Source organism: Pteropus alecto, unplaced genomic scaffold (assembly GCF_000325575.1).
Source record: "Pteropus alecto unplaced genomic scaffold, ASM32557v1 scaffold63, whole genome shotgun sequence".
NCBI classification, from domain to species: Eukaryota; Metazoa; Chordata; class Mammalia; order Chiroptera; family Pteropodidae; genus Pteropus; species Pteropus alecto.
The window spans coordinates 4,697,147-4,721,940 of NW_006434897.1; the positions used below are offsets into that span (position 1 = coordinate 4,697,147).

General features: G+C 31.8%; 1 protein-coding gene across 2 annotated transcripts in view; it reads left to right on the plus strand.

Moving 5' to 3' along the window:
* Positions 1 to 24,794, plus strand: part of GRID2 (glutamate ionotropic receptor delta type subunit 2) — a 1,244,993-nt gene that overhangs the window by 1,002,682 nt on the left and 217,517 nt on the right. For both annotated transcript variants that reach the window (XM_006910734.1, XM_006910735.1), the window contains one exon: positions 14,139 to 14,277. In XM_006910734.1, the coding sequence (XP_006910796.1) occupies positions 14,139 to 14,277 (139 nt within the window). The remainder of the gene's footprint in view (positions 1 to 14,138; positions 14,278 to 24,794) is intronic.

A 24,794-nucleotide genomic window follows, 5' to 3' on the forward strand; every position in this document is an offset into this window, starting at 1 on the left:
TCTGTCCTAAATTTTTGGCCTGTCAGCCCACAGTAAATTCATCCATTTTTATCATTGAGGAGAACAGAGGGAGAAAATGAAGTGACAATATAAATTAGAATCCTTGATAGAAGAAATGTACTTGGAAGAAACACCAGAGTCTTCCTAGATTCTCTGATACCTGTCACTCTCTGCCTGGTCTTTTCCCTTGCCTATGAGAGACTATGAGCATAAACCAACTCTCCCTGTTCTTCTGTGGTCTGGATCTTGGCTGAGGAAACCAAATCTTGCTTTACTAATTATTTCATAAAGCTATTGTGAATATTAATAAAATGCTTACATAACACTTACACAATGTCTGGTGCGTTAGTAAATACTCAACAAATAGAAGCTTTTATTCTTTACTTTGTTTCCTGACATTCACTTTATAATCTCTTACTTCCTAATTTTGGCTTGAATTTAATAGGTTTTTTGTTTTGTTTTGCAACTTCACCCTGATTCCTTTCTTCTCTGACCCCACTTCCTAACTTTGTTACATCCATGGTTTTTATTTACCACTTCAACCCAGCAATATGAACCTGTTTCGTGATTTTTCCATTGCTCACCAATTTAACCTAAGTCCCAAGTCACTTAATGACTAAAGAAGCTCTAGATTGAAAATACCTTTAGAACTTCCAGAGAGAATCTAGAAACCACACCCAAACAGCACATTAAAATAGAAAGAGGAGGAGGAGGAGATATTCTTTAAGTAAAATAATTAATCTTCATATGGAATTCTGTAATTCATTCAGCTTAACATATTGTCATGCACAAATACACAAAGAAACCCATGGTATGTGGTTCATATACATTTGCTTAATTAATCAGCAGCGTTGTGGCAATCACTATGATATCAATTATTTTATGTTCTTCAATTACAGATCTATCTGCATTACTTACTGAAATCTATATGAATATTTAGGGCCCATGTACTGATTACAATGTTTGTATTTTATCCCAGTAAATTTTCTGTAACATCAGCACACCAAAATCTCATTTCTTTAACCATTTTCCAACTGATTATTCAAAAGAATATAACTGAAAAGAAACCAAAGGGGAATCCATTTATCTCTTCTGCTCTTTAAGATGTCCTCCTAAGCACTTAACCATAAGAGCTCTGGAAAACAGGAAAAAAGGAAGGAAGTTCAAAATTGAGAAGGCTGAAATTGTGTTTGAAAGAGTAAATTCACAGTGTTAAATGATCCCTTTCTTCTCTATCAAATTGTAAATCTTAATGTATGCTCAATAAAAAAGTTATAGTTTAAAACTAATCTCTAGTCATGGATAACAGGGTGCTGGCTTTGAATGGCATTTTTGAGCTTTTAAAATTTATTTTAGACTTACTCCTGACTCTGTTATCATGATTACAACTGATTGAATGTGGATTAGCATTTTCTGACCTTGTGGAAATAATAATGCACTTATGCATAAGGCCTAGTTAAGGAACCGGTCTCAGAAATTACAGAGGTAATTAAAAACTTCACTTTGTGATCCATTTCATTTTTGATTCCTGTTGATAACTGTTGTTTATCCTTTGAACTTTCATGCCCCTGGGACTGGTAAAATGGGTACAATTCTTCTTAGAATCACTGATTGATTGAACTTATGAAAAATGGGGTCGATAATGGCACTAGAATTTATATAGTGATTTTATATAGTACCTTAGGCCTTGCTATAATTATTTTAAAACATTAAAAGCTAATACATCACTACAGAGTGGCAGGCCTGACTCAACTCCAGTCTCGCTTCACGCTGTTTGATAAACGAGTAGTCACCCAGACAACATTTCCACTTTGAGTGCCTTCCCCAGCCCTCATTTCTTTACCAGGTCTGTAGTGAAATCAGTAGGTAACAAGAAAAATAGTACAAAAAGAAAAAAGCATAATTTTTTCAGGCCTCCAGAAAATAGCATTTGGATACATTTAAAGAATCACAAGAATCACAATATTTTCCTTGTTCAAGCTATGCACTATTTTTCTTTTTTGGTGAACAGATAGGCAATGATATATATTAATATATTAAAAATAGAAACAAAGCACCCAAAGTATCAATCAAACCAAAGGTCCATGAAACCAGATATGGTAAAAATGAGGAAAACAAAGAGTGACATAAAAATTGACTTTAAAAATTTCAGGGCATCACTGAACCAAAATACCTAAAAACTTGCTGAAGATTTTGAGGGCTTTATTTGGATATCTTTCCCTCTTTTGAAACTGAATTACTAAAATCTCAATTTTAATGTTATAATATCAGGTAAAAAAATTCTGCATAATATACATTTAAATCTTTTACCAAAACTTGGACTTACACTGTTGGGTCTTGCAAAGCAGCACATCTATTAACATATCTAAAGGTAAACCAGGAGAAAAAGAATGAAGTCATTTGGTTTCTCTTTTTATATTTTTTTAAAACAAGAACTCTAAAATAGCACAATAGAATAGTTATAATAAGTGCATGAATACGGAGGCTGAAGATATTTTTAGCAGCACTTAAGTAAATGTGTGTGCTTTTGGCAAAACCATAACTGTGGAATTCATGCAAGTGTTGGGAAATATGACTCCTCTGAGAGTTTGAGATATACATATTTCTCCACAATTGTTGAAATTTAGTTCTGATATTGTTCTGAAGATGCAAAGTCTTATTTTTATCTTTAAAATTTACAAGGGCCCCATCAATAGGTATAGAGAAAGGAAACAGAAAAAGAGGTAAGCAGATATGTTTTTCGTTGCAAATAAAAATGATAGGAAATTCAGAGATGTGTGGCACACTGATCCATTATGTTGTGTGCTAAAGCTGATTTCATTAACCATTAATGCCATAAAATGCTGATCTATGACTTAGTGGAAATCTCAGCAAACAGCCACATACACTACCAAGCTTTCCAATTAAACGGATTAATTTCAAACATTTAGAAGTATATAAATATATATATACATATATATAAAAGCAGATATATAAAGAAAAGTCTTAAAAAGTAGAAAAGAGTTTCTAATTTCAATATCATTTCAGAATCTTTAAAAGAGTACATTTACCAATTCAAGATAACTAGTCCCATAAAAAAGTACTTCGTTAATAAGTATAATAAAAGATTTGTCTGCCACAATAAAGTTCATGTATATCAAGATACTTCTAATAGGTTTAGTGCAATTTATTCATGCTATGATCATGTTTCCAGTAGAACTGAATACAAAGCAATTAGTGCAGGAGGAAAAAAAATTAGTCTTGATTAATGATACCTAAAGAAAGGACTTACTGAAAGTGTGTCTAAATACTACCACTGCCACTGTCCTTGGAGATATAAAAATATAAACCAGTTTGTGGTAGGGAATCATGATAGACACTATATGTGTTTCTCATCTAATAGGTTGCACCTAAGGGAGTTACTATTTCAATGCAGCTTAACCTCAAATTCTTGACTATTATTTGAGGTACAACTTGTGTAGTACTATAATGTAGTCCACCTAACAAACAGAACCTGAAATCTCCTTTTTAATTTAATTACTAAAATCTCAACTGTTTTAATTTTGTTGTATCAGATGGAAAAATTGACTTTCAATTGGCTGTTTTTGTTCCATAGCTCATTAGAAAGAGCGGAAATTTCATATGGGCTAGAGTAATGAAAACACTGTGAAAGTAAGAAGCTGCTAAGCATTACTTTTTGTATGTAACATAATTCCATTTAGTTCTAATATGAGTTACAGCAACTCACGCTTTGAAATTAAGTTAAAATCAGCATATAAGGTTTATATGGTAACTAGCAGCCATTTAATTTGATTATAATTAATTTTTAATTTAACATTTTTTAAATCTGTGCATCAGAAATATTCTACAGTACTGGGTTCAGTAAACTAAACTACTTGTGTTAAACCTGAAGTATCAGGAATTATAAATATTATCTCCTTCTGTGGGAAATCCTGATGTTGAAATTTTTTATTTGATCACAACATTCTTATTTCAGGTAAGTATGTAAACATGGCATTTGTATATGTAAAAGAACTTTATTAAATAAGGAAAAGTGAAATATGTTAAAATTTATTATTCAACAGATATAGAACTCTTCAAAACAGAACTTAAATGTTAAAAAGAGCTTAAAAGAAGGTGATGCTATTTATAAGCAGTTTTACATATATTACAATTATTATGCAAGTATAAATATTAAGTTAGGAAAGTCTTCCTGTGTACAGGAATTTGCCCTTTCGATTGCATGATCTAATGCTTTCTAGCCTACTTTTGCTTATCTACAAATAGACTTACCAGCCAGTCCAGCACTATATTTTGTCATTCAATTGAAATGTCAACACTTTGAAAAGACGTATTAATAATATAGTGACATTACCTATCACTATTCATTCAATAAATAATGTTATAAAATGTATTTGAAAATTCTTAACACTTGTATAAGACATAAAAAATCATTTCTTTCACCAAGTAATTTCTCTTCTTGGATTCTATCAAAAAAGATGTTTACAGCAATGTAATATATGGTAGTGTAAACTCTCTAAATTTTTAAAACTAGTAAGAATGGTTAGGCTATAGTACCTCTGACTGAGGAATATTATTCGGTCAGTGAAAATGTAAGAAATAAGATACAAAATGAGAAGCATGGCATGACTATTAGTATTAAAAATTACTTAAGAAAAAAATTCAAAAAGAACATATCAAAAAATACTAACCTAACCTCTTCTTCAATGTTGGCTTTCTAGCTCAGTAAACTAGATGAGTTCTAGAAACCGGATAAGAAGTTCCAAATTTCCCACTCAGCAATTGAGGCTAGATTTCTGCCCTTAGCTCTAGAATTTTTGTGTTTATATCAAGAAACATCTTAGTAGACTACCTATCTATTTCATAGTTAGGAACCCTGCGGTAAGCTATCGCTATCCATCTCTGAAGGTCAGTAGCCTCCAATTACCATTCATAAACAGCCATAACTTAGTGCGGTAATTTCACCTTGTCTCTGATAAACACCTCATTTAGCCTCTATCAACCTGGGATACTACAGTCATTTTGATATCAAGACATCCAATTGTATTGTGGTATTCCCAATGTGACATCAGGCCTACAGAGTTTTCTCTTCAGAGATGCTTGTTCTCCACCCCGTCTCATACATGTCTTAATATATCTTTGTGTAGAGAGTGTCCCTCTCGTTTAATCAGGGTGGTGAATAGGTTGTTCAGAGCAGATCTGTTCCAATATTCCCAACTCTCTGAATCTCTACAGTATTTGCATATAGGTTACCTCCGCAATTGATTTATTGGTTCATCCTTCAATTAGCCATTCTAACAAATTACTACCATCACCCTCAAGTAGCAAGTCAACACAATAAATATCAAGTCCCAGATCATTACCACCCATGACAATATATTTGCCCTAATCAATAAAATCAATATTATATCCTATTTGGTATAAAGCTTTTATTAGTGGGCTTTATACTTCTCTGACTTAGTTTGGAATCTAGCTTGCAACCTGGAGCCAATGAGGGCCGGCGTGGTGAGTCCAAGAGAGAACTGCAATTCCCCCAGTTGAGTCACTGAGGAACTTTTATGCAGAAGAAGGCCGAGTCCCTCAGAAGTGTTGAGAGGTTGCTTCCAAATCCAGGAGGTTCAGAGGGATTTAGAGGCTCAGATTTTCATCAGTGCCCTTGCCTTACTATATGTCAGGCATTTGATTGGTGATTGAATTGTGCTACCCTTACAGTCAAGCCTTGGCCTCTTCCTCAGTCTGTATCTGCCCTGAAACTATACGATTTAAGAGACTCCTTCAAAGCCTCCATCAAGACTTTAAAATTTTACCTTATTTCTGAGTCGAGTATTCACTGCCTTCAATTTCTCCTTTTTTAATTATGTAAAACATTCACCTGTTCCAAATTTAAAACTAACAAATTACAGTCACAGAACTCTTCTATCCTTATCCCTTTCACTCTATTCCCCCATCCCTTTTCTTCATATGTATTTATTTATGTATTTATTGGTTTATTTTCCTATTGTTTCATTTTGAAAATATAAACACATTTACTCCTCCTCTTTTACCCTAAAGTGCACTGTAAACTGTTTTGTACCTTGCTTTTCTCTAGAAGTTTCTTAAGATTGCTTAATTTTCTAAATAAGATAGATTTCATGATCAACTTCTGAGAGTGAGGGTGGGGCAGAGTAGAGTTTGGGGTATTAGAAGACAGAGAAACACTGAAACAAGTGTCTCTGAGAGTGAGGAAAAGAATTTCTAAGGAGATGTAATATGACTGGGCAGCTACATTAAAGGCTCGTTTGAAGTTTGTGGCCATGAATTTAAAATGACCTGCACATTTTTTATGTTATTTCACAGTTACATTCAGCTTCACAATTTATGCACAGAATACGGAAAGAGTTGGATTTGACTCAGTTTGGGGCTGTGCCAAGAGGATTTCAAGAGAGTTCAGGATAAATGCAATGAATTGATTTTAACAAATCACTGAATTTAAGCTGGGCAAGAGGGAAGTATATCTAAGAGAATAGGGAGGGATAGTGAAAAGGTGGTAGGGTCAATAGATCTTAGATCTTTGTGAGACTGTGGACTTGATAGAAGAAGATCAGAAGTGTAAGGTGACATAGGAGAGTAGAATGTTTGAAAATGAGATTATAGGAGTGATGAAGCTATTGTTAATAAAGTTACATTTGCTAATATAAATATAAACGTTGTGCCATTTGCATTAAACAGAAAATAACCATAACATCAATATGATATAAATGAAACATTATTAACTCTAATTAGTTTCTGTTGCCTGACAAAGGGAGTTTGAGATTTGCTTTCTCTTTATAGAAATAGAATAATAATATTAAAGAGACATCATAAAACTGAGACTTTGTTCTTGGTATAAAAAAATACTGAAAGATAATTATAAATGGAACTTTTTATAACTTCCTCACTATAGCACAACATAATTTGATGCTGTTTCCCCCTACCACTTAAGCCATATGTTGTACCAATGATATATATGCCACATTATAGAAATCTGCCCTACCTTGTAAGTGGTTTCAGGTAGCAGACTTACTAACCCGTGGCCAACAGCAAACCATATGCATATCTTGCATGTCCCATCTTTATTACCTCTGCACCCTCCACCAAAAGAAAAATTAGTAAAGCATTTATGGATCTGGTCATAGACAGTCTCTCAATTTGACTACGAATAAATTTCAAAAAAATAGATTAATATATAAATATAACTGACATACCTTAAGCATTTAGGATATACTTACGTTTTATTCCATCCTAAAATGTAGAACACTGCCCTGGCAATGATGAATTGCCAAATGTATTCTTCTTCATATTTTCTAATCTATTATTTTGTAAGTGTAAAACATCGTAATATTTATTGATACTCCAGTTGACCAGCTTACTTGAACATATTCAGTCATCCCTAATATTGGAAATTTTCTATTTGCTATAAGAGTTTTTAACCATTTTGCTAGTAACCTGCTAGGTTCCACTAAGGAAAAAACTCAAAAAAATAATGTTTATAAGGAAAGGTAAAAAGTTTTATTCTATTTTTTTCTTAACCATATTTCATAAAAGAGTTTCACAGTCTCAAAATATATAATAAATACTTTTTGAGTTTTTAAATCTATGAGAAGCAGATTTACCAAACAACCAAATTGTAGAATCTTAATTAATTGTTCTTCATATTTTCAGGCAAACATAAAGATGCAAGGATAGTCACACAATAAGACTTAGAGCAACAAATTTTTACCTGACTCAGGTGAAATTGTCACGTTTTACAATTTTGCCTTAGGGCAAAACATTATTTTATATCTTTAACAACTTTTATAAGAAGATAATATGTACAGTAGCAAGAGTGATATATTTTTCGATGTGGCAAACTAGTCACATCAAAATGCAAATCTATGTCAAAAAGATTTTTCTTACATCAGAGACGTCACTTTAGAAAATACAAATTCCACATGCTTCTGCAGAGTGATATAGGGATACTCCAAACTCACTAGAGGTTATAAGAATCAAAATACCCATCTCTAGACTCAGACTTTTGTCCACCCTGATATGTCAGGAATTGGTAGTCTAATTTCTGCCATGCTTTAGCAAAGTGGGTGTGTGTTTTTAATTAAGCAGATTTTTTTTTGTTTTTTTGCCTGATTGTCTTTTCTAGCATTCTGATTCTATAAAGATATTTTCTTTTTTAATGTGCACACAGAGGGAAAAAAAGAGACAAAAGGGAAAAAAAGGTCTTCGTTAAACTTATCTTTCTCTCTTTTTTTATTTAGTTTTTTGGGTTTTTTGTTGTTTTTATTTTGTTTTGTTTTTGTTTTTGTTTTACCTAAATATAGCTGGTATACAATCTTATATTGGTTGTATTAGTTTCAGGTATGAAATATAGCGATTTGACATTTTTATACCTTATAACATGATCATGCCACTAATTCTAGTCATCTACAAACTTATCACAGTATTATTGACTATATTCCCCTTCCCTTTTGTAAAATATTATTTACATACAGAAAAGTGCATAAAACTTAAATGTGCAGCTCAATAAATTACCAGCAATAGAACACCTATGTAATTACTACCTGGAAGAAAGATAGAACATTACCAGTGGCACAGCCTCCATTGCCCGATCTCAACCACTATTCTCTATCCCCAAAGGTAACCACTCATGGGATTACCAGCACTACTATTCACCTTGCCTGTTTTTGAACAATTATCATAAAGTGTACATACTTTTACTCAACATTTAGTTTGTAATATCCATTTATGTTGTTATAAACAAATGAAATCTGTTCATTTTAATTGCTGTATAATATTCCATTGTATAACTATACCATAATTTATCTATTCTACTCTCCAAGGATATTTAGGCCTTTTCCAGTTTGGGGCTATTATGAATAATCTTGCTATGAATATTTATGTGTATGTAGCTTGGTACACATATTCTTCTTTAGGGTATGTACCTAAGGAATGGAACTACAGAGTCTTAAGATATGCATATAGAAGTACATATCTTTTATTTATCAAAGTGATTAAACCAATTTACAATCTTACCAACAAGGTATGTTTTGGTAATGCTACATTCTTGCCAACATTTGATATTATCTATTTCTTTATTTTAATCATTCTGGTGGCTACGTAGTGTTATTTCATTTCTCTTCTAGTTTGTATAACTCTGATAACTAATGAGGTTGCCACTTTATAACATATTTATTGGCCTTTGGTTATCCTTTATGAAGCCTCTTGCCCATTTTTCTACTTATTTTTTATTTTGTTCTTATTGATTTATGGAAGTAACTATATATTGATGAAATACTTTGTGATATGTGTATTGCAAATACCTTCTACTGTGGCTTGTATTTTTACTCTCTTAATGGTGTCTTTTGAACTATGAAGTATTACTGTAGTCAAATTTATCAAACTTTTATTTTGTGCTAATGTCTTTTATGCTCCCTTAAAGAAAACTTCTGCTACCTAATCTTGTGGATATATTGGATATATTCTTTTTTATGATTTTCTAGAATCTTTATTGTTGTTTATATTTTATTTTTATTTCTATAAGCCACTTGGAATTGATTTTTGTGTATAAGCTATGAGACAAGTTTCACTATTTTCCATATGTATATCCAGATTGACCTAGTAATATTTATTGAAAAGACCTTTCTTGCTGTATAGTATAGCAGTGCCAGCTGGGCATAAATCAAACATTTATGTACACATGGATAATTTTCAATGATTTGGTCTATCCTGGTACAAATATCACACTTTTAATTACTATATAAAGCTACAGTCAGCTAGAACAATCTTTTTCTTCTTGGACATAGTCTTAGCTATTTTTACTCTTTTGCAATTTTATATAAATTTTACATTCAACTTCAGTTTATTTCTCTCTCTTTGTCTCGTTCTCTGTCTCTGTCTGTCTATCCATCTGTCTCTCTATCTCTCTGTCTGTCTTATTTTCTCCCTTCCTCCCTCTCTCCTTCTATACCTCCCCCTCGTGAAAAGAACCGAGGATTTTTATGGCAATTCACTGAATTTATAGACCAATCTCAAATATAAATTTGAGAAGAATTTATATCTTTATAATATATATTTTAATTCCATGTTTTAAGAGTTTGTTGCATATATATATATGATTGATTTTTTGAACATTAACTCTATACCATAGTAAACTGATAACTTACTAATTTTAGTAATTTATCTTATATTCTCTTGTATTTTCTATGTATATGCTCATATCATCTGCAATTTATAACTTTTATTTCATTCTTTCCAATTTAAGTATTTTTCAATCATTTTTTGTCTTATTGCACTATTCTGTTTAGTACCTTCAATTAAATGTTGGATAGAAATGGTAACATATATTAAGACAGTCTTTAAAAATACTTAATTTATTAATAAGTATGATGATTGTTATAGGTTTTTTCTAGTTTGCTGGATTATTTTTAGTTCTTTTTTCCTTAAGACTGGATATTGAATTTTATCTGAGTCTTTTCTGCATCTACCAAGATGATTATAGGATTTTATTCCTTTGTAGTGTTAATGTAATAAATTCCAATGCTTGATTTCAAGTGCCAAGCCAACACTTGCTTTCATATAACAAACACAACATGCTTGCTTGCTTAATTAATTAATTAATTAATTTATTTATTTATTTATCGCTTTGCTAATTTATTTAAGTCTTTTGTATCTATAATCATATGAAAGATTGGCCTGTATTTTCCTTTCTTGGAATGACCTTATCACATTGTGTTATCAAAGTTGTGCCTTCTCTATGGAATGTATGAAATAGTACCTTGCTTTTTTCTGATATTAGAAAGAGTTTTATAAAATTAGAGTTAATTATTTGGTAGATTCTTTTGAATAAGGCCATTGGCATTGAATTTTTTGGTTGGTAAGTTTTAATTGAGGGTTCAGAGTCTTTAATAGTTATGAAATCATTCAAATTTTCTATTTGTTTTAGTGGCAATTTTTTCTAGGAATTTGGCTATATCATTACAATTTTCAAATTAAATGGCATAAAATTGTACATAAGAACTTTGATGTCTGTAATATCTGTAACAATGTACTCTTTTTACTCCTATTACTGTATTTTTTTTTTTGTGCCTTTACTTATTTTCATGATCAATCCCAATAGCTTTTCACAGGCCTTTTCAAATGACCAGACTTCTGTTGGATTAACCTTCTCTATTGTAATTTTGTCTATTTTATTAATGTTCACTCTCATATTTATTCTTTTCTTTTTCTATGTTCTTTAAGTTGAACTTGATTTTTTTTTAACTTCTTGAAATTGATGAGCTCATTGATTTTCATCCTTCTTTTCTTACATGTTATAGGCTATGAATTTCCCTCTAAAACACAAATTTAGCTGCATCCTATCAGCTATCAAAACTTGTGAAATTTTAGTATGGAGTATTTTTATTATCATTGTTCAAAATATTTTTATTTCCCTTTTTCTTTGACCCATGGCTTCATAGACTTGGAATTATTGATTTCCAAGTATATTAGGATTTTCTGGTTTTCTCAGTCCCATTCCCATATGGCAACCTCTGGGCCTTAATTTCTATAGCAGCTTAGTCTTTTAAGGCTTTCAAAAGCATTGATCAGCTTCTCAGTATCTTCGCTACCTCATATTAACTTGGCATTTATCCCTCAGGGAAATATCAAATCTTATTTCTGGGTTATTTTATTCTCTAAGATCTTGTCTTCTAATTTTTTTACTACTTCTTTAGCTCTCAAATGCATTAGATATTCAGTTTTTCTAGATGCTGTCAATAAGAGGATTGTTTTAAATAACGAGAAATAGAAGTCAAGATTCGTATTACTTTTAGCATTTGATTTGCGTGTAGATATCAAATAAAATGTCATTTTATTTGAATTCCGCAAGAATCTTTTAATTACCTAAGTAGCGTACTTCATGCTATGGATGAAGAAAGTTCAACAAGTATTCTTTCATGTGAATGATAACTAGTAAAGGCAAAAGATTTTATGGAAACAAATCTTCAATTAGCCTTTTTAGTCATTATTTTCTTGTTCCATTTCTGTTATACATATTAACATCTTTCAGTCTTTAAATATTTTGTTCATATTTTATTATTTTTTCAATTAGTTGTTTTGTCTAGGAGTTACCCATGTAGATTTAAAAATAAATTTATTGTTGCTTTTGTCTTTTAAAAGCTAAGTTAATATTTTATTTACTTTGAGGAAGAGAGTATCTGATACACAATATAACTGCTTTTAAAAAATGTGTTCCAGATATCAGAAGTTAGCCTATTCTAAGTATATTAGGAAATAGCTCAGGACATAACCAAAGGGTATATTTGCATTGCACTAAAAATTTAGATATTATACAGTGACTATTAACGGTTGGCATAAAAATCTGCCTGATATTATAATTTATTGAATCCTGTCAAGTCATTCACCTATTGATGAACTTAAGCAAATCTGGTATTATGTCTTTTTTATTTATTTCCACTATTAGCATAAGCCTAATTTGAATGAATATATGTTTTATATGAAATTAACAGTCCTTCTTTTAGAAGGACTGTTAATTTCATATAAAACATATATTCATTCAGCAAATATTTATGCACTTAATATGGAACAGAAATTATTCCCATATCAGAAACTATATTCTATGGGAGAAAAGTAAATAGAAATATATAAAATATGATAAATTATGATTTTAAAAAAAATAAGAGGATTAGGAGTATGGGGCTGTGAGGCATTATTTTAGATAGGGTGATGAAAAAGTATTTGTGAAGAAATATCATCTGAGCAGAAACTTAAATTAAGTGAAGAGAAACATCATTTCTAAATTAAAGAGAATTCCAAGAATAAAAAAAATTGCAAGTACAAAGGCCCTAGGACAGAAATCAATGTAAAAGGAATTGTAAGAAGGCCATTGAGAGAGTGGAAAGAGATAGGTTCAAGTAGTTGACGTGAGATTAGTTCATGTAGGACTTGGTATGCCTTGTTAGAGATTTTGGATTTTTTTTTTTTTTCCTCAAGAGTGATAAGAATTTACTGGAAGTTTTGATCAGGGAAATATTATGATTTCATTCTCATTTTTAAAGCACACCATGGTGATAGAATTAGGAGTGATAGTTCACAGGATGTAAACAGATAAACCATTTAAATAGTACAGTTAAAGAAAATGTGACAGCCCTGAAACTGATAAGATGAGATAAGATTCAGTGTGTAGTTAGTTTGAAGGTTAGTTTGTAGTTAGTTAGTACTTGCTACTCGATGAGATGCTGGCAAATTCCATAGTCTGAAAAAATAGAGTGAAACCTGGTACTATTACCTAAGATAGTGTGGACTGCTCCCAGTGAAAATAAAGTGTTTTGTTTTAAATGTGATAAATCTGATGTGCCCATTAGATTCCAAGTGGAAATCATGTAAGCATTTATTTATAGCTTTCTAGAAAGAGTGAGGCTTGAAATACCAATCTGAGAGTTATCAAAGTATACTGTAGATGATATTCAAAGTTAGGGGACTTCAGATTAGCTAAGGTGGAAATGTGGACAGAGAACAGAAGCAATCTAGATATTAAGGCTAAGGGCACTCCAGTATTTAAAAGATGGAGAGGAAGTTTCTACAAGATTGTAAAGAGTGACTAGTCAGTTAGGAGTAAAGCAAAACATATGTGATGATATTGAAGCTAATAGTAATATGTGTGATCCCAAGATCATTAATAACCTATGATTCTAGGTAATTTAACCAAAAATAATCTTAAATATCACTTACTGAACTTGAAATCTGAAAAGTTACATTAAATATAAGCCTAAGATAGTATTAATACCACCTAACTAGTGAATAATTAAACCCTGGGAAATAAAGTATATATCTATGGTTATATAATAAGAAGGTAATTAATTCTAAGGTTGAACAATAATGTGGAAGGAAGATCATTTAAACATAATATACTAAATGTTTATCATGTTCTTTTTTAACTAGGTCTCACAGTTTCGTAAAAAAGAATTAAATGTGAAATAATGAATATAAGCAAAGTACAGAGACCTATGCTGATATTATGTAAAAAAATTTCTCACTACTTAAGAGTTAACTTGATATTGAACGTGTATGACCTCAGAATTCTCAATAAAAACTTGTTGATGTTCTTTTATTCTCTTTGCTTCTTCCCACAGGTGGAGAGGTCCCATACACAACTCTGGCTACTCGAATGATGATGGGGGCTTGGTGGCTATTTGCTTTGATTGTCATCTCATCTTATACAGCAAACCTTGCTGCTTTCCTTACTATCACTCGCATTGAAAGCTCCATCCAGTAAGTAGAAGATTCTAGTAGCCACAAAGTTTGCGAAATGACAGGAGTGGCAAAAGCTATTTAGATAAGTATATGGTTTCTGATAATAAATTTACAACTGCCTATTGAGTAAAGACTTAGTTTTGTGCTATGTAGGTATCACAGGATAGTCCAACTGCTCAAAATACAGAATTGTTAGAGTACTTTTTTATAAAATAAAATTCTGGGAATAATTCAAACATTGCTTCTCACATTTTCCTGAAAGGATAACACATATTTGGAATTTTACCCTCCACAATGTATGGGCAACAAGGTAGAAGGAAAGGAAAAAGGAGTTATACTAAAATATACATATTTCAAGTTTGATACTATTAATCTTTGCCTTGAGTCTGTCCTATTATGCACTGTCTGGGTGAATAGTTAGACATTCAATGATTGATTGATTGATTGATTGATTGATTAGTAGAATAAGGAGGGAGGAAAGGAGAGAGGAAGGGAGAGGGAGAGAGAGAGAATAGCTGTGAGGAGATAATCAACCACCTTCAGTTTGTCTCTTCACTATATTATAGTTAATGTTTTTTCAACTGCAATAATGATAAATTGTCATTAATTATAGTACACTTACTTAGATACTAAAAGTTACCTAAGTCAATGATTCAATTCACAAATGCCATTTTCATGAGCCCTGAAAGGCCAAAGGCCTTTGATTTACCATGACCAGTTTTGCTTTTGTGGTTTCATGCCATAATTAGCACAATACAACTTCTGTCTCTGTAGAACGTATGTTCTATGTATTGTTTTAGCAAAGATTTTCCTGAAAATATTTTATTCATCCAAAACCAAGGTAGTCTGAATTTTTCTAAAGCTGAAGAACATTTATTTCTCAACAAAACTGACAATTCAAAATTGAATAATTAGATTTATCCAATAATTCATTAGGGATTTAACTCATTCTTAAAAGAAAACCTAAGAGTTCTTCTTGCCTTTAAAAATATGTAAATGAAGCCATTAGTGGTCACAAAAGTATTATAGCACAATATTAGAAACAAGAATTATCGATCTATAAAGAAGTAGGGTATTTTCTTCAATTGCATGTAGTATAAAAATTGAAACCTCAAAATTCAGCACAGTTAATTATTTCATCCATTTATGAAAATGATGTTTCCAACTTCTCTCATCAAATCATGCTCCTCACATTATTTTCGCAATTATGTCTTTGATACAGAACCTCATACCCTCTCAACTTATTACCATTATAGCCAGTTCTATGTGTGGCATAAGTTATAAATGGTACAGAGTAAAGCTCATGGAAAGCTTAAACTGATGGCCCCATCAGAATCATATTTTAAGCAATAATGAAAATGATTACAACTGCCCAAACAAGAAATCAATGAAAGTAGTAAAATTATGAAAAAAATAATTAATTCTCATAGAGCATTTATAAGATGCCAAACTTTGTGCTAAATGTTTGACATGCATTGGCTCATTTAATATTTATAACCATCTTGTGAAATATATATTATTAATAACCCATTTTATAACTGAAGTTGAAATGATAAGTAGCTTGCCCCAAATCATGAGCCAATAAGTAATTAATTAAAGACCAGGCTTTAAATCTTTCCGATTCCTGAACCTGTGTTCTAACTGTACCACACCAGTTTCCATTCCACACCCTTGTTTTTATTTTATCTTTTTAATGCCAGTTTATTTTTTTCATACTCTATATACATAATATTTTTAACATTTTATTTTTTTATTTTCCCCCTCCCCTCTACTCCCTCTCTTCTGGAAACCACTAGTCCATTGTCCATGTCCATGAGTCTCTGTTTGTTTGTCCCGTTCATTTGATTTGCTTTTAGGTTTATATCAGCTTCTTTAGCTAATCATCTATCTTAGGACACTTCGGTTGCTTCCGTGTCCTGGCCACTGCTATAAACATCGCTGTGCAAATATTTTTTCAAATACGGGTTTTCAAGTCTTTGGGGCAAATATCCAGTAGAGGGATTGCTGGATCATATGGTAGATCAATTCTTAGTTTTTTTAGGACCATCCACACTATTTTCCATAGTGGTTGTATCAATTTGCAGTCCCACCAGCAGTGTATGAGGGTTCTTTTTTGTACACATCCTCTCTAACATTTGTTATTACTTGTTCTGTTGATTAGAGCTATTCTAACAGGTGTGAGATGGTATCTCATTGTGGTTTTGATTTGCATTTCCCTAATAGCTAGCGATGTTGAGGATCTTTTCCTAATTTCTTTGTTGGCCATTTGTATGTCCTCTAGGGAGAATGTCTGTTCAGGTCCTCTGCCCAGTTTTTGATTGGATCATTTATTTTTTGTTGTTATTGAGTCGTATGAGTTCTTCGTATATTTTGGATATTAGGCCCTTATCGGAGGTGTTGCTTGCAAATATCTTTTCCCATTTGGATGGTTGTCTCTTCACCTTGTTGACAGTTTTTTGCTGAGCAGAAGCTTTTTAGTTTGATGTAGTCCCACTTATTTATTTTTGCTCTTACTTCTCTTGCTTTTGAGGTCCAATTCATAAAATCCCCTGTAAGCCCAAGGTCCTTGAGTTTAGTTCCTATGTTTTCTTCTATACATTTTATTGTTTCAGATCTTATATTCAGGTCTTTAATCCATTTTGTGTTAATTTTGGTGTGTGGTGATAGACAACAGTCTAGTTTCATTTTTTTGCAGGTGGTTTTTCAGTTTTTCCAGCACCACTTATTGAAGAAGCTTTCCTTTCTCCATTGTATATTTTTGGCGTTTTTTGTCGAAAATTATTTGCTCATGTATATATGGGTTTATTTCTGGACTCCTGATTCTGTTCCACTTGTCCGTGTGTCTATTTTCTGCCAATATCATGCCGTTTTGATTACTGTCGCTTTGTAGTATAATTTGAAGTCGAGCAAAGTGATGCCTCCAGCCTTATTCTTTTTACTCAAGATGGCTTTGGCAATTCAGGCATTTTGTGCTTCCATACAAATCTGATGATTTTTTGTTCTTTTTCTTTAAAAAATTCCAATGGGATTTTGACAGGGATTGCATTAAATCTGTATAATGCTTTAGGTAATATGGGCATTTTAACTATGATGATTCTTCCACTCCAAGAACACAGAATATCTTTCCATTTCTTTGTATCTTCTTCGATTTCTTTTAATAAGGTCTTGTAGTTTTCATTATGTAGGTCCTTCACATGTTTCGTTAAATTTATTCCTAGGTATTTTATTCTTTTTGTTGCAATTGCAAAAGGAATTATTTTTTCCACTTCTTTTTCTGGCACTTCGTTGTTAGAGTATAGGAACGCTACGGATATTTGAACGTCGATTTTGTATATAGAAACTTTACTGTATTTGCTTATTGTTTCTAGTAGTGTTCCTGTGGAGTCTTTAGGGTTTTCTATATAGAGAATCATGTCATCCGCAAATAGTGACAGTTTGACATCTTCATTTCCTATTTGGATGTTTTTTATATCTTTCTCTTGCCTGATTGCACTCACTAGGACCTCCGATGTTATATTGAATAAAAGTGGCAATAATGGACAGCCTTGCCATGGCCAGTTGTTTTTAGGTAATATTATGAAAGACATGTAGTCTTCTACTTTGCTAGGTGTAGGATGTAAAGAATGATTTTCTTTAAATTCTCAATTGGTCTGAGGAAATAAAGTATTAAAAGTTAGGAGATTTTTGTGTTGAACCAATTCTGTAGACATACATCCCAACATGAGCAGATGATAATTGATATCTGCTATTCAGGATAAGACTACTTGGCAGATCCAATCAATAGAAATCACATTAAGAAAGATAGTTTTAAAAATTAAAAATTAAAATAGAATATTTTATCTCACCAATATACTTCTTTGAAGCATTTTTAAATAAATAAATGAAGAAAATTTTAAATAAAATAACTGATTTTATACAGTTAGTGACAAAAATCATAATAATCAACAAAAATTATGGCTAACATTCACTGAGAATTTATTATGAATTTATTAAGCATATTACATATTTTATTTAATTGATTCTTCAAAATAACCCTAATAATACAGATACTATTGTATTCTTATTTTATAGATGAAGAAAGAAGAATTTGGAAGTTAGATGCTCATGATCAAATAGTCAATAGTATCAGAGATAGAAATCTAAAATATATCAATCTGATACTAATCCATAACCCTACCTTCTAAAGTTTTTCTTTATCTAGTGGTAGTTCTTACAATTTGTCTGCTTGAGCCTCTGTTTCACTGAGGTTGCAGACCTCATGGTGTGTGTGTATGAAAGCTATTTAATTATTACTAACTTTACTGGCATACATTTTTATCTAGACTTTCATGCAATAGCAGTGGGAGCAAAAGCCTCTATCAAATTTTTACACCTATAAGATTTCTCTAAAAGTAAAATGTAATGGGAAAAGATGATCATTTCACATGATGTACTCTTCAGCTGTAGTTACATCAACCAAAATAACTGAACATTCATTTAAAAAAAAAAATTTCTTTCTAATGCCAATTCACATTATTAAAAGTCAGCAAACAGTAAGTGTAATAAATCTCCCCTCCCTTCTAATGTTATCACTAAACTAATTTTGAAAGAGGAAAATCAGAGCCAAATAAGTTAAGAGAAACCTGATTTTCTTCCCAAACTTAAAGATATCTTCTAATTTCATGCTTCGGCTGTGTCGGTAAGATAATTGCTTTCAGTGTTTCTTGGAAACATTCAAAGTTCCATTTGCAACTAATGTCAAACTTTCTTGGGAAATTCTAAGTCTGATTTTTCTTAGAAAAGGCAAAAACTTTTTTTAAATACCATCCCATGTCGTGCTTCTTAATCACTTATATTCATAAGATTTGCTCATCACTAAATGAAGCAGTGCTCATCAGTATACTTCTTTTCAGCCCAGTTTTGCTCTGCCATCAGCACACATAATACCAACCACATCTTCATCCCTAAAATTCAAAGTCTCATCCCCAGAGTAGAAAAGGCAGACAGTTAGAAGAATGTCCTTGAGAGAGGGAAGAAAGCAGCTATTTTTGTACAGATGGTTAACAGAAACTTTTATAATTTGGGAGGAGAAACAATAAATTTATTCCTGGAAAGCTGAATATATTTTATAAAATCTACCCTTTTTTCAAAATTAGATATTTATTGCCTTCTACCTTTCTAGTTGGAACCTGTCATTAATAAAAATTTTGAAAGTGAGTTTTCCCTGGAAAAGATAACTCAAGATTTTAATTTTATATCCCTTCAATGGTGGAGGCAGCTCAACATAACTATGACAGATTGTGACACAATTGAGGATGAGTTGTATTGAAATATACAGTTCAGTTTCTAAAGGGAAAAATATGCAAATTCTACAAGACTCTAATGAAATTTAGGCTTTTACATTGTCATTGGACAGTAATATTGAATAGCTAAATTGTTTTCAAATACCTAGAAAATGGAATGTACTTTTTTTTCTGTTAGGAACCAGGCTAAATGTGGCAATTGTGAATTGAAGGTATTTTTAGAGTAAACATTGGGTAATAACATCATTAACATTAGCTCCATTAGTCTTTGTTGTGATGATACAGTTTCCACAAGCCTACTTACTTCACATGTAAAAGTGAAAATAGCTACAGGAGAAATTATAATTATACAGTTATGGTCATTAATAACTTTAGTCAGATTGGCATTTGGTGATAAAACTTGAGGTCTTTCATTTCCTAAGGCTATAAGTAAGCTTGAGTCTATTCAAAGGGTTCCCAATATCTCATCATACTTTTAAGTTTAATATATTCATTCTCCATAACGGTTAAGGTTGGGCTAAACAAAATATTGAGTTAATGTAGCCACTAAATCAAGCTAATTTGGGATAAATTTCTTTCCAAGCATATGCAAAAAGAGAATCATAAATATTCTATTCACTGGAGACCACTTTTTCTCTAGCATACTAATAATAGGATTTTTGCATCCACATTTGTCTACATTTTAAAAAGGAAAAATTATTGAGCAATTGTTTTTCTCAGTGCTACACAGTGAGTTTGAGCTAGGCTGGCTTTGAAGTCTAGGTCTGTCTCCAGGTCTGGGGACAGAGAGAATGGTTATAACTTGTAGATGCACTCTAATGAAATGATTTATACTTTTCCTTTGCCCTCACGAAGCTATATAGCTACCTTTAGCAAGTCAGTATTAAAAGAAATCATTATAATAACGTTTTCGGAAATGGAGGTATTCCTAACTTAAAAACTCCTAAATAAATATATAAGCTTCATTCATTTAGTTCAACTAATTATATATCCATATAGATATTTCAACACTGTGCTAGGCACTTAGTCTGTAAATATATTTAAATATTGCCCCTGAGTCACAATCTATTTGGAGAAATGGCAATGTAGAATTCAGTGACATAGGGGCTGTCACTGAATTCTACATAGGGAAGAAGTAATTTAAATCAATAACTTGCAGAGGAGGAGGAGGAGAAAGGAAAGAAACTGTCAGGCATCATAGAGGTTCTCTGAGGTGCCATCTGAGAGTTTGAAGGATGAATTTCAACAGACTGAAGGAGTGGCATACATGGGACATTTGCAAAAGCAACTGAGATATGAAATTCCTAGGAGAGTGTCTAGCAAAGGATCAAAATATGTTAATTTCCTTCTTGGGTTAGGATGGGTAATGTAAGAGTGGTAGGACATCATAAAGCTTGTTAAGGAATTTAGATTTTTTCCCGGAAATAATGGACAGTGACATCATTTAAGAAAAACAGTTTTATCTGTGGAGAGAGAATGTGTGAGAGAAAAGATGTAGGAGTATGGAAACTCATGAGGTGTGTAATGCATATGTATTTATGGCATTTAACTAGTCTCTACTTGATATAAACCTGACCCATGTATCTTCTTGTTTCAAGGGCTATTTACTTGGGAAATTCCTAAGGATTAAAGGTAATTTAAGAGAAATTTGGCTTAAGAAACTTTATATCTCTAGGCTAAATTTACATTTCTAGTGAATGCAAGAATGTAGCCTCTATTTATCTATTTTTTTAAAGATATGTAAAGAGAGCGTGTGGCTTACTATCTCTTAGATAAACAGGTAGGGAAGAAGAGAGTTACTAATGTTAGGAGATGCTAGAAATCACTCTGGTTAAGCTACTCTTTAGATGCTATTTTACAGAAAAGTTGCATCTCAAGGTCTGTTATTCATGGACTCCATTCTGCCTACTAATTACTTTTAGCCTTGAGCCATCAAAAAAGAAGTCATCCTTATTTTTATTCCATTTTAATGCATTTTCTTTTTACTCTAAAAGTAATACAAGGCTATTTTGAGAAAATAAGAAAGTGCAGTAAAAATTTGAAAGACAAAACATTAATAATCCATAATCTGTCATGTAGCAATAAATTCTGTTAATATTTAAGCAAACTTTAACTGTTTATTTCAAGGTAATTAAATATATACAGGAAATTGCAAAAATATATAGTATAGAGATGTACCATATACCTTTTATCTAGTTTCCCCAATGGTTACATCTTAAATAATTATAGTACAATATCAAAACCAGGAATTAATATGGGTTTAACGTGTTCATATTGTTCTGTTACCATTGGGAGTGATTTGAACTTTGGTGTCTCCCCAATGGCAGGGGGATAATGGTGCAGAAGTGTAATTAACATTTTTTCCTCATTTCTTCTTCATTGATTCAGTGAAGAATCACAGGTCAGTGAGATTTAGAAAATATTTTTTTTAAGTATATTTTAGAAAGAAAAAGCACGCTCCAAGGAGGAAAGTGGTTTTAGCAAAGAGAGCTATAAAAACCACCCAGAAGTGAGAATCTCTGAATTATATTTGGGCTATGATGGGTGGCTCCAAAGGCATTCCTAGGTGATTGGCACGTGAGGTCATTCTGCTTGACACTTGGCTGCTGTATAACACTTTGCCTAGTACACATGTGCTTACCCAGAATTCAGTCATGAACGTCCAGGCAAAATGACAGTATAATGACAGTATAATTATAATGACAGTATAATGAGGCTTAAATTGTGGACAAATTCAGGTGGTACCTTCTGTGTAGGCATCTGTGGCCGGATTAGACCAGCTAAGATTATGGCCATCCTGTACTTTGTCTCTGGGGATGCTGGAGGGATTCTCTAACTACCAAAAGGGTATACTTTGGATGGTCTCTAGTCTAGGCCCTTATTCCTTTGTTTCCTGTTGCTTATATCTGATTAGTTACCTAACAGTTCTATGCTACTTTTATCACATCTATAGAATGTATAAGCCCCTCTTCAATACAAATACAAAACTGTACCTCATCGTTACAAAACCTACCCCTTTGTAGTCAGATTAACTCCTTCTTCTCCATGGCTCCCCAATGTTTGGCAATCAGTAATATGTTCTCAATTCCTATAATTTTTTGTCATTTTGAGACTGTTGTATAAGTTGTATTATATAGCATGTGGCTTTTTTATTTTTCACTCAATTTAATGCCCTTGAGATCCATTCAAGTTGCTGTATGCATCAATAGTTCATTGATTTTTATTGCTGAGCAGTAATCCATGGTATGGATGTACCAGTTTGTTTAACAATTTACCTATTGAATGGCATTTTTGTCATTTTTAGTTTTTAGCTATTACAAATAAAGCTGATAAAAACATTTATGTGCAGGTTTTTGTATGGATATGTTTTCATTTTTCTAGCATAAATGCCTTACAATTGCTAGGTAGCATGGTGAGTGTACGATTATTTTTAAGAAACCACAAAAATATTTTCCAGAGTAGCTATACCATTTTAAATTTCCACCAGCAATGTATGGAAAATTCAGTGTCTCTGCATCCTTGCCAGTATTCGGTGTTGTCACTATTTTTTTTTTTATTTTAGCCATTCCGATAGGTATACAGTGATATCTTATTGTGGTCTTAATTTGCATATTTCTAATGGCTGGTGATATTGATCATTTTTTCATGTGTCTTTTTTTCATCTTCTTGCACAAAAGGTCCCTTCATGTCTTTTGTACATTTTCTAATTGGATTATTTGTTTTTTACTGTTAAGAGTTCTTTACATATTCTAGATACAAGTTTTTTGGTCAGATATGTGGTTTGCAAATATTTTCGTCTATTTGCTGCTTGTCTTTTCATCCTCTTTATAGGGTCAATCACACATAGAACAAAAGTTCTGAATTCTGATGAAGCCAGATTTATCAGGTTTTTTTTAATATATTGTGCTTTTGGTGTCAGGACTTCACTAAATTCTAGGTCCCAAATAATTTCAACTGTTTTCTTATAAAAGTTTTCTAGTTTTAGATTTTATGCTTAAGTCTATAACCCATTTTAAGTTAAGTTTGTATTAGGTGTAATGTTTAGGTTGAGGTTAATTTTTTTAACTGTGGATATTCAAATGGTTCAGCAACATTTGCTGAAAAAAAGCTATATTTCCTTCATTGAATAGCTTATGTACTTTTGTAATGAAAAATTAGTTGGCCATGCTGTGTCTGTTTGGGTTCCCTATCCTGTTTTATTGACCTATGTATCTATCTCTCTGCCAATAATACAAAGTTTTGATCACTGTAGCTTGAAATTGAGCAGAGGATTCCTTCCACTTCTTTTTTATCCCCAGAATTATTTTAGCTATTCTATCTCCTTTGCTTTTCCATATAAATTTCAGAATAATCTTGTCTCTATCTCTACAAAGAAGTATTGCTAGAATTTTAATAGGAATTGCTTAAATCTCTATATTAATTTGAGGAGAATTCACATCATCTCTACTATGGTGAGTCTTCCAATTTATGAACATGATATATCTCTACTTATTTACATTTTTAATTTCTTTCATCAACATTTTGTAATTTATTGCATATAAGTCTTAAACTATTAGATTTATACCTATTTCCTTTTTTCCCCAGTGATTGTAAATGGCATTGGATTTTTAATTTTGGGTTTCACATATTCATTGCTAATATAAACATATGACTGATTTTATATGCTGATTTTATCTTGGGACTTTGCTGAGTAGTAATCCATGGTATGGATGTACCAGATTGTAGGAGATTTTATTAGATTATTTGGGATTTTCTATGTAAACCTTCATGCTACTTACAAAACTGAGAAGTTGTGTTTCTTTCTCATTTATATGCCTTTTATTTCCATCTGTTGCCTAACTGGAACTTTCTAGTACCATGTCAATTAAGAGTGATTCTCTACTTTTCCCCATTTTGGAGAAAGCATCCAGCTATCTCACTATTAGGTATAACAGTAGATGTCATTTTCTTGTATATATTATCTATCAAATTGAGGAAATTATTTTCTATTTCTAGTTATCTATATGTTTTTTGTTTGTTTGTTTGTTTGTTTGTTTGTCATGAATGGGTGTTGGATCTTGTCAAATGCTCATAGGATTTTTCTTCTTTAGCCTGTTTTGTAGATTACATTGTTTGACAACAAACTGTTTTCAAAATGAGGTAGAAGCTAACTATATTCTCCTCTCCTATTTCTTCTCTATCTTTTTTCCCCTAAATCTTGTTTGTTTTTTTTTTTTATTTTCTTCCTTCTTTTAGTATGAAGCAATAAAAGAT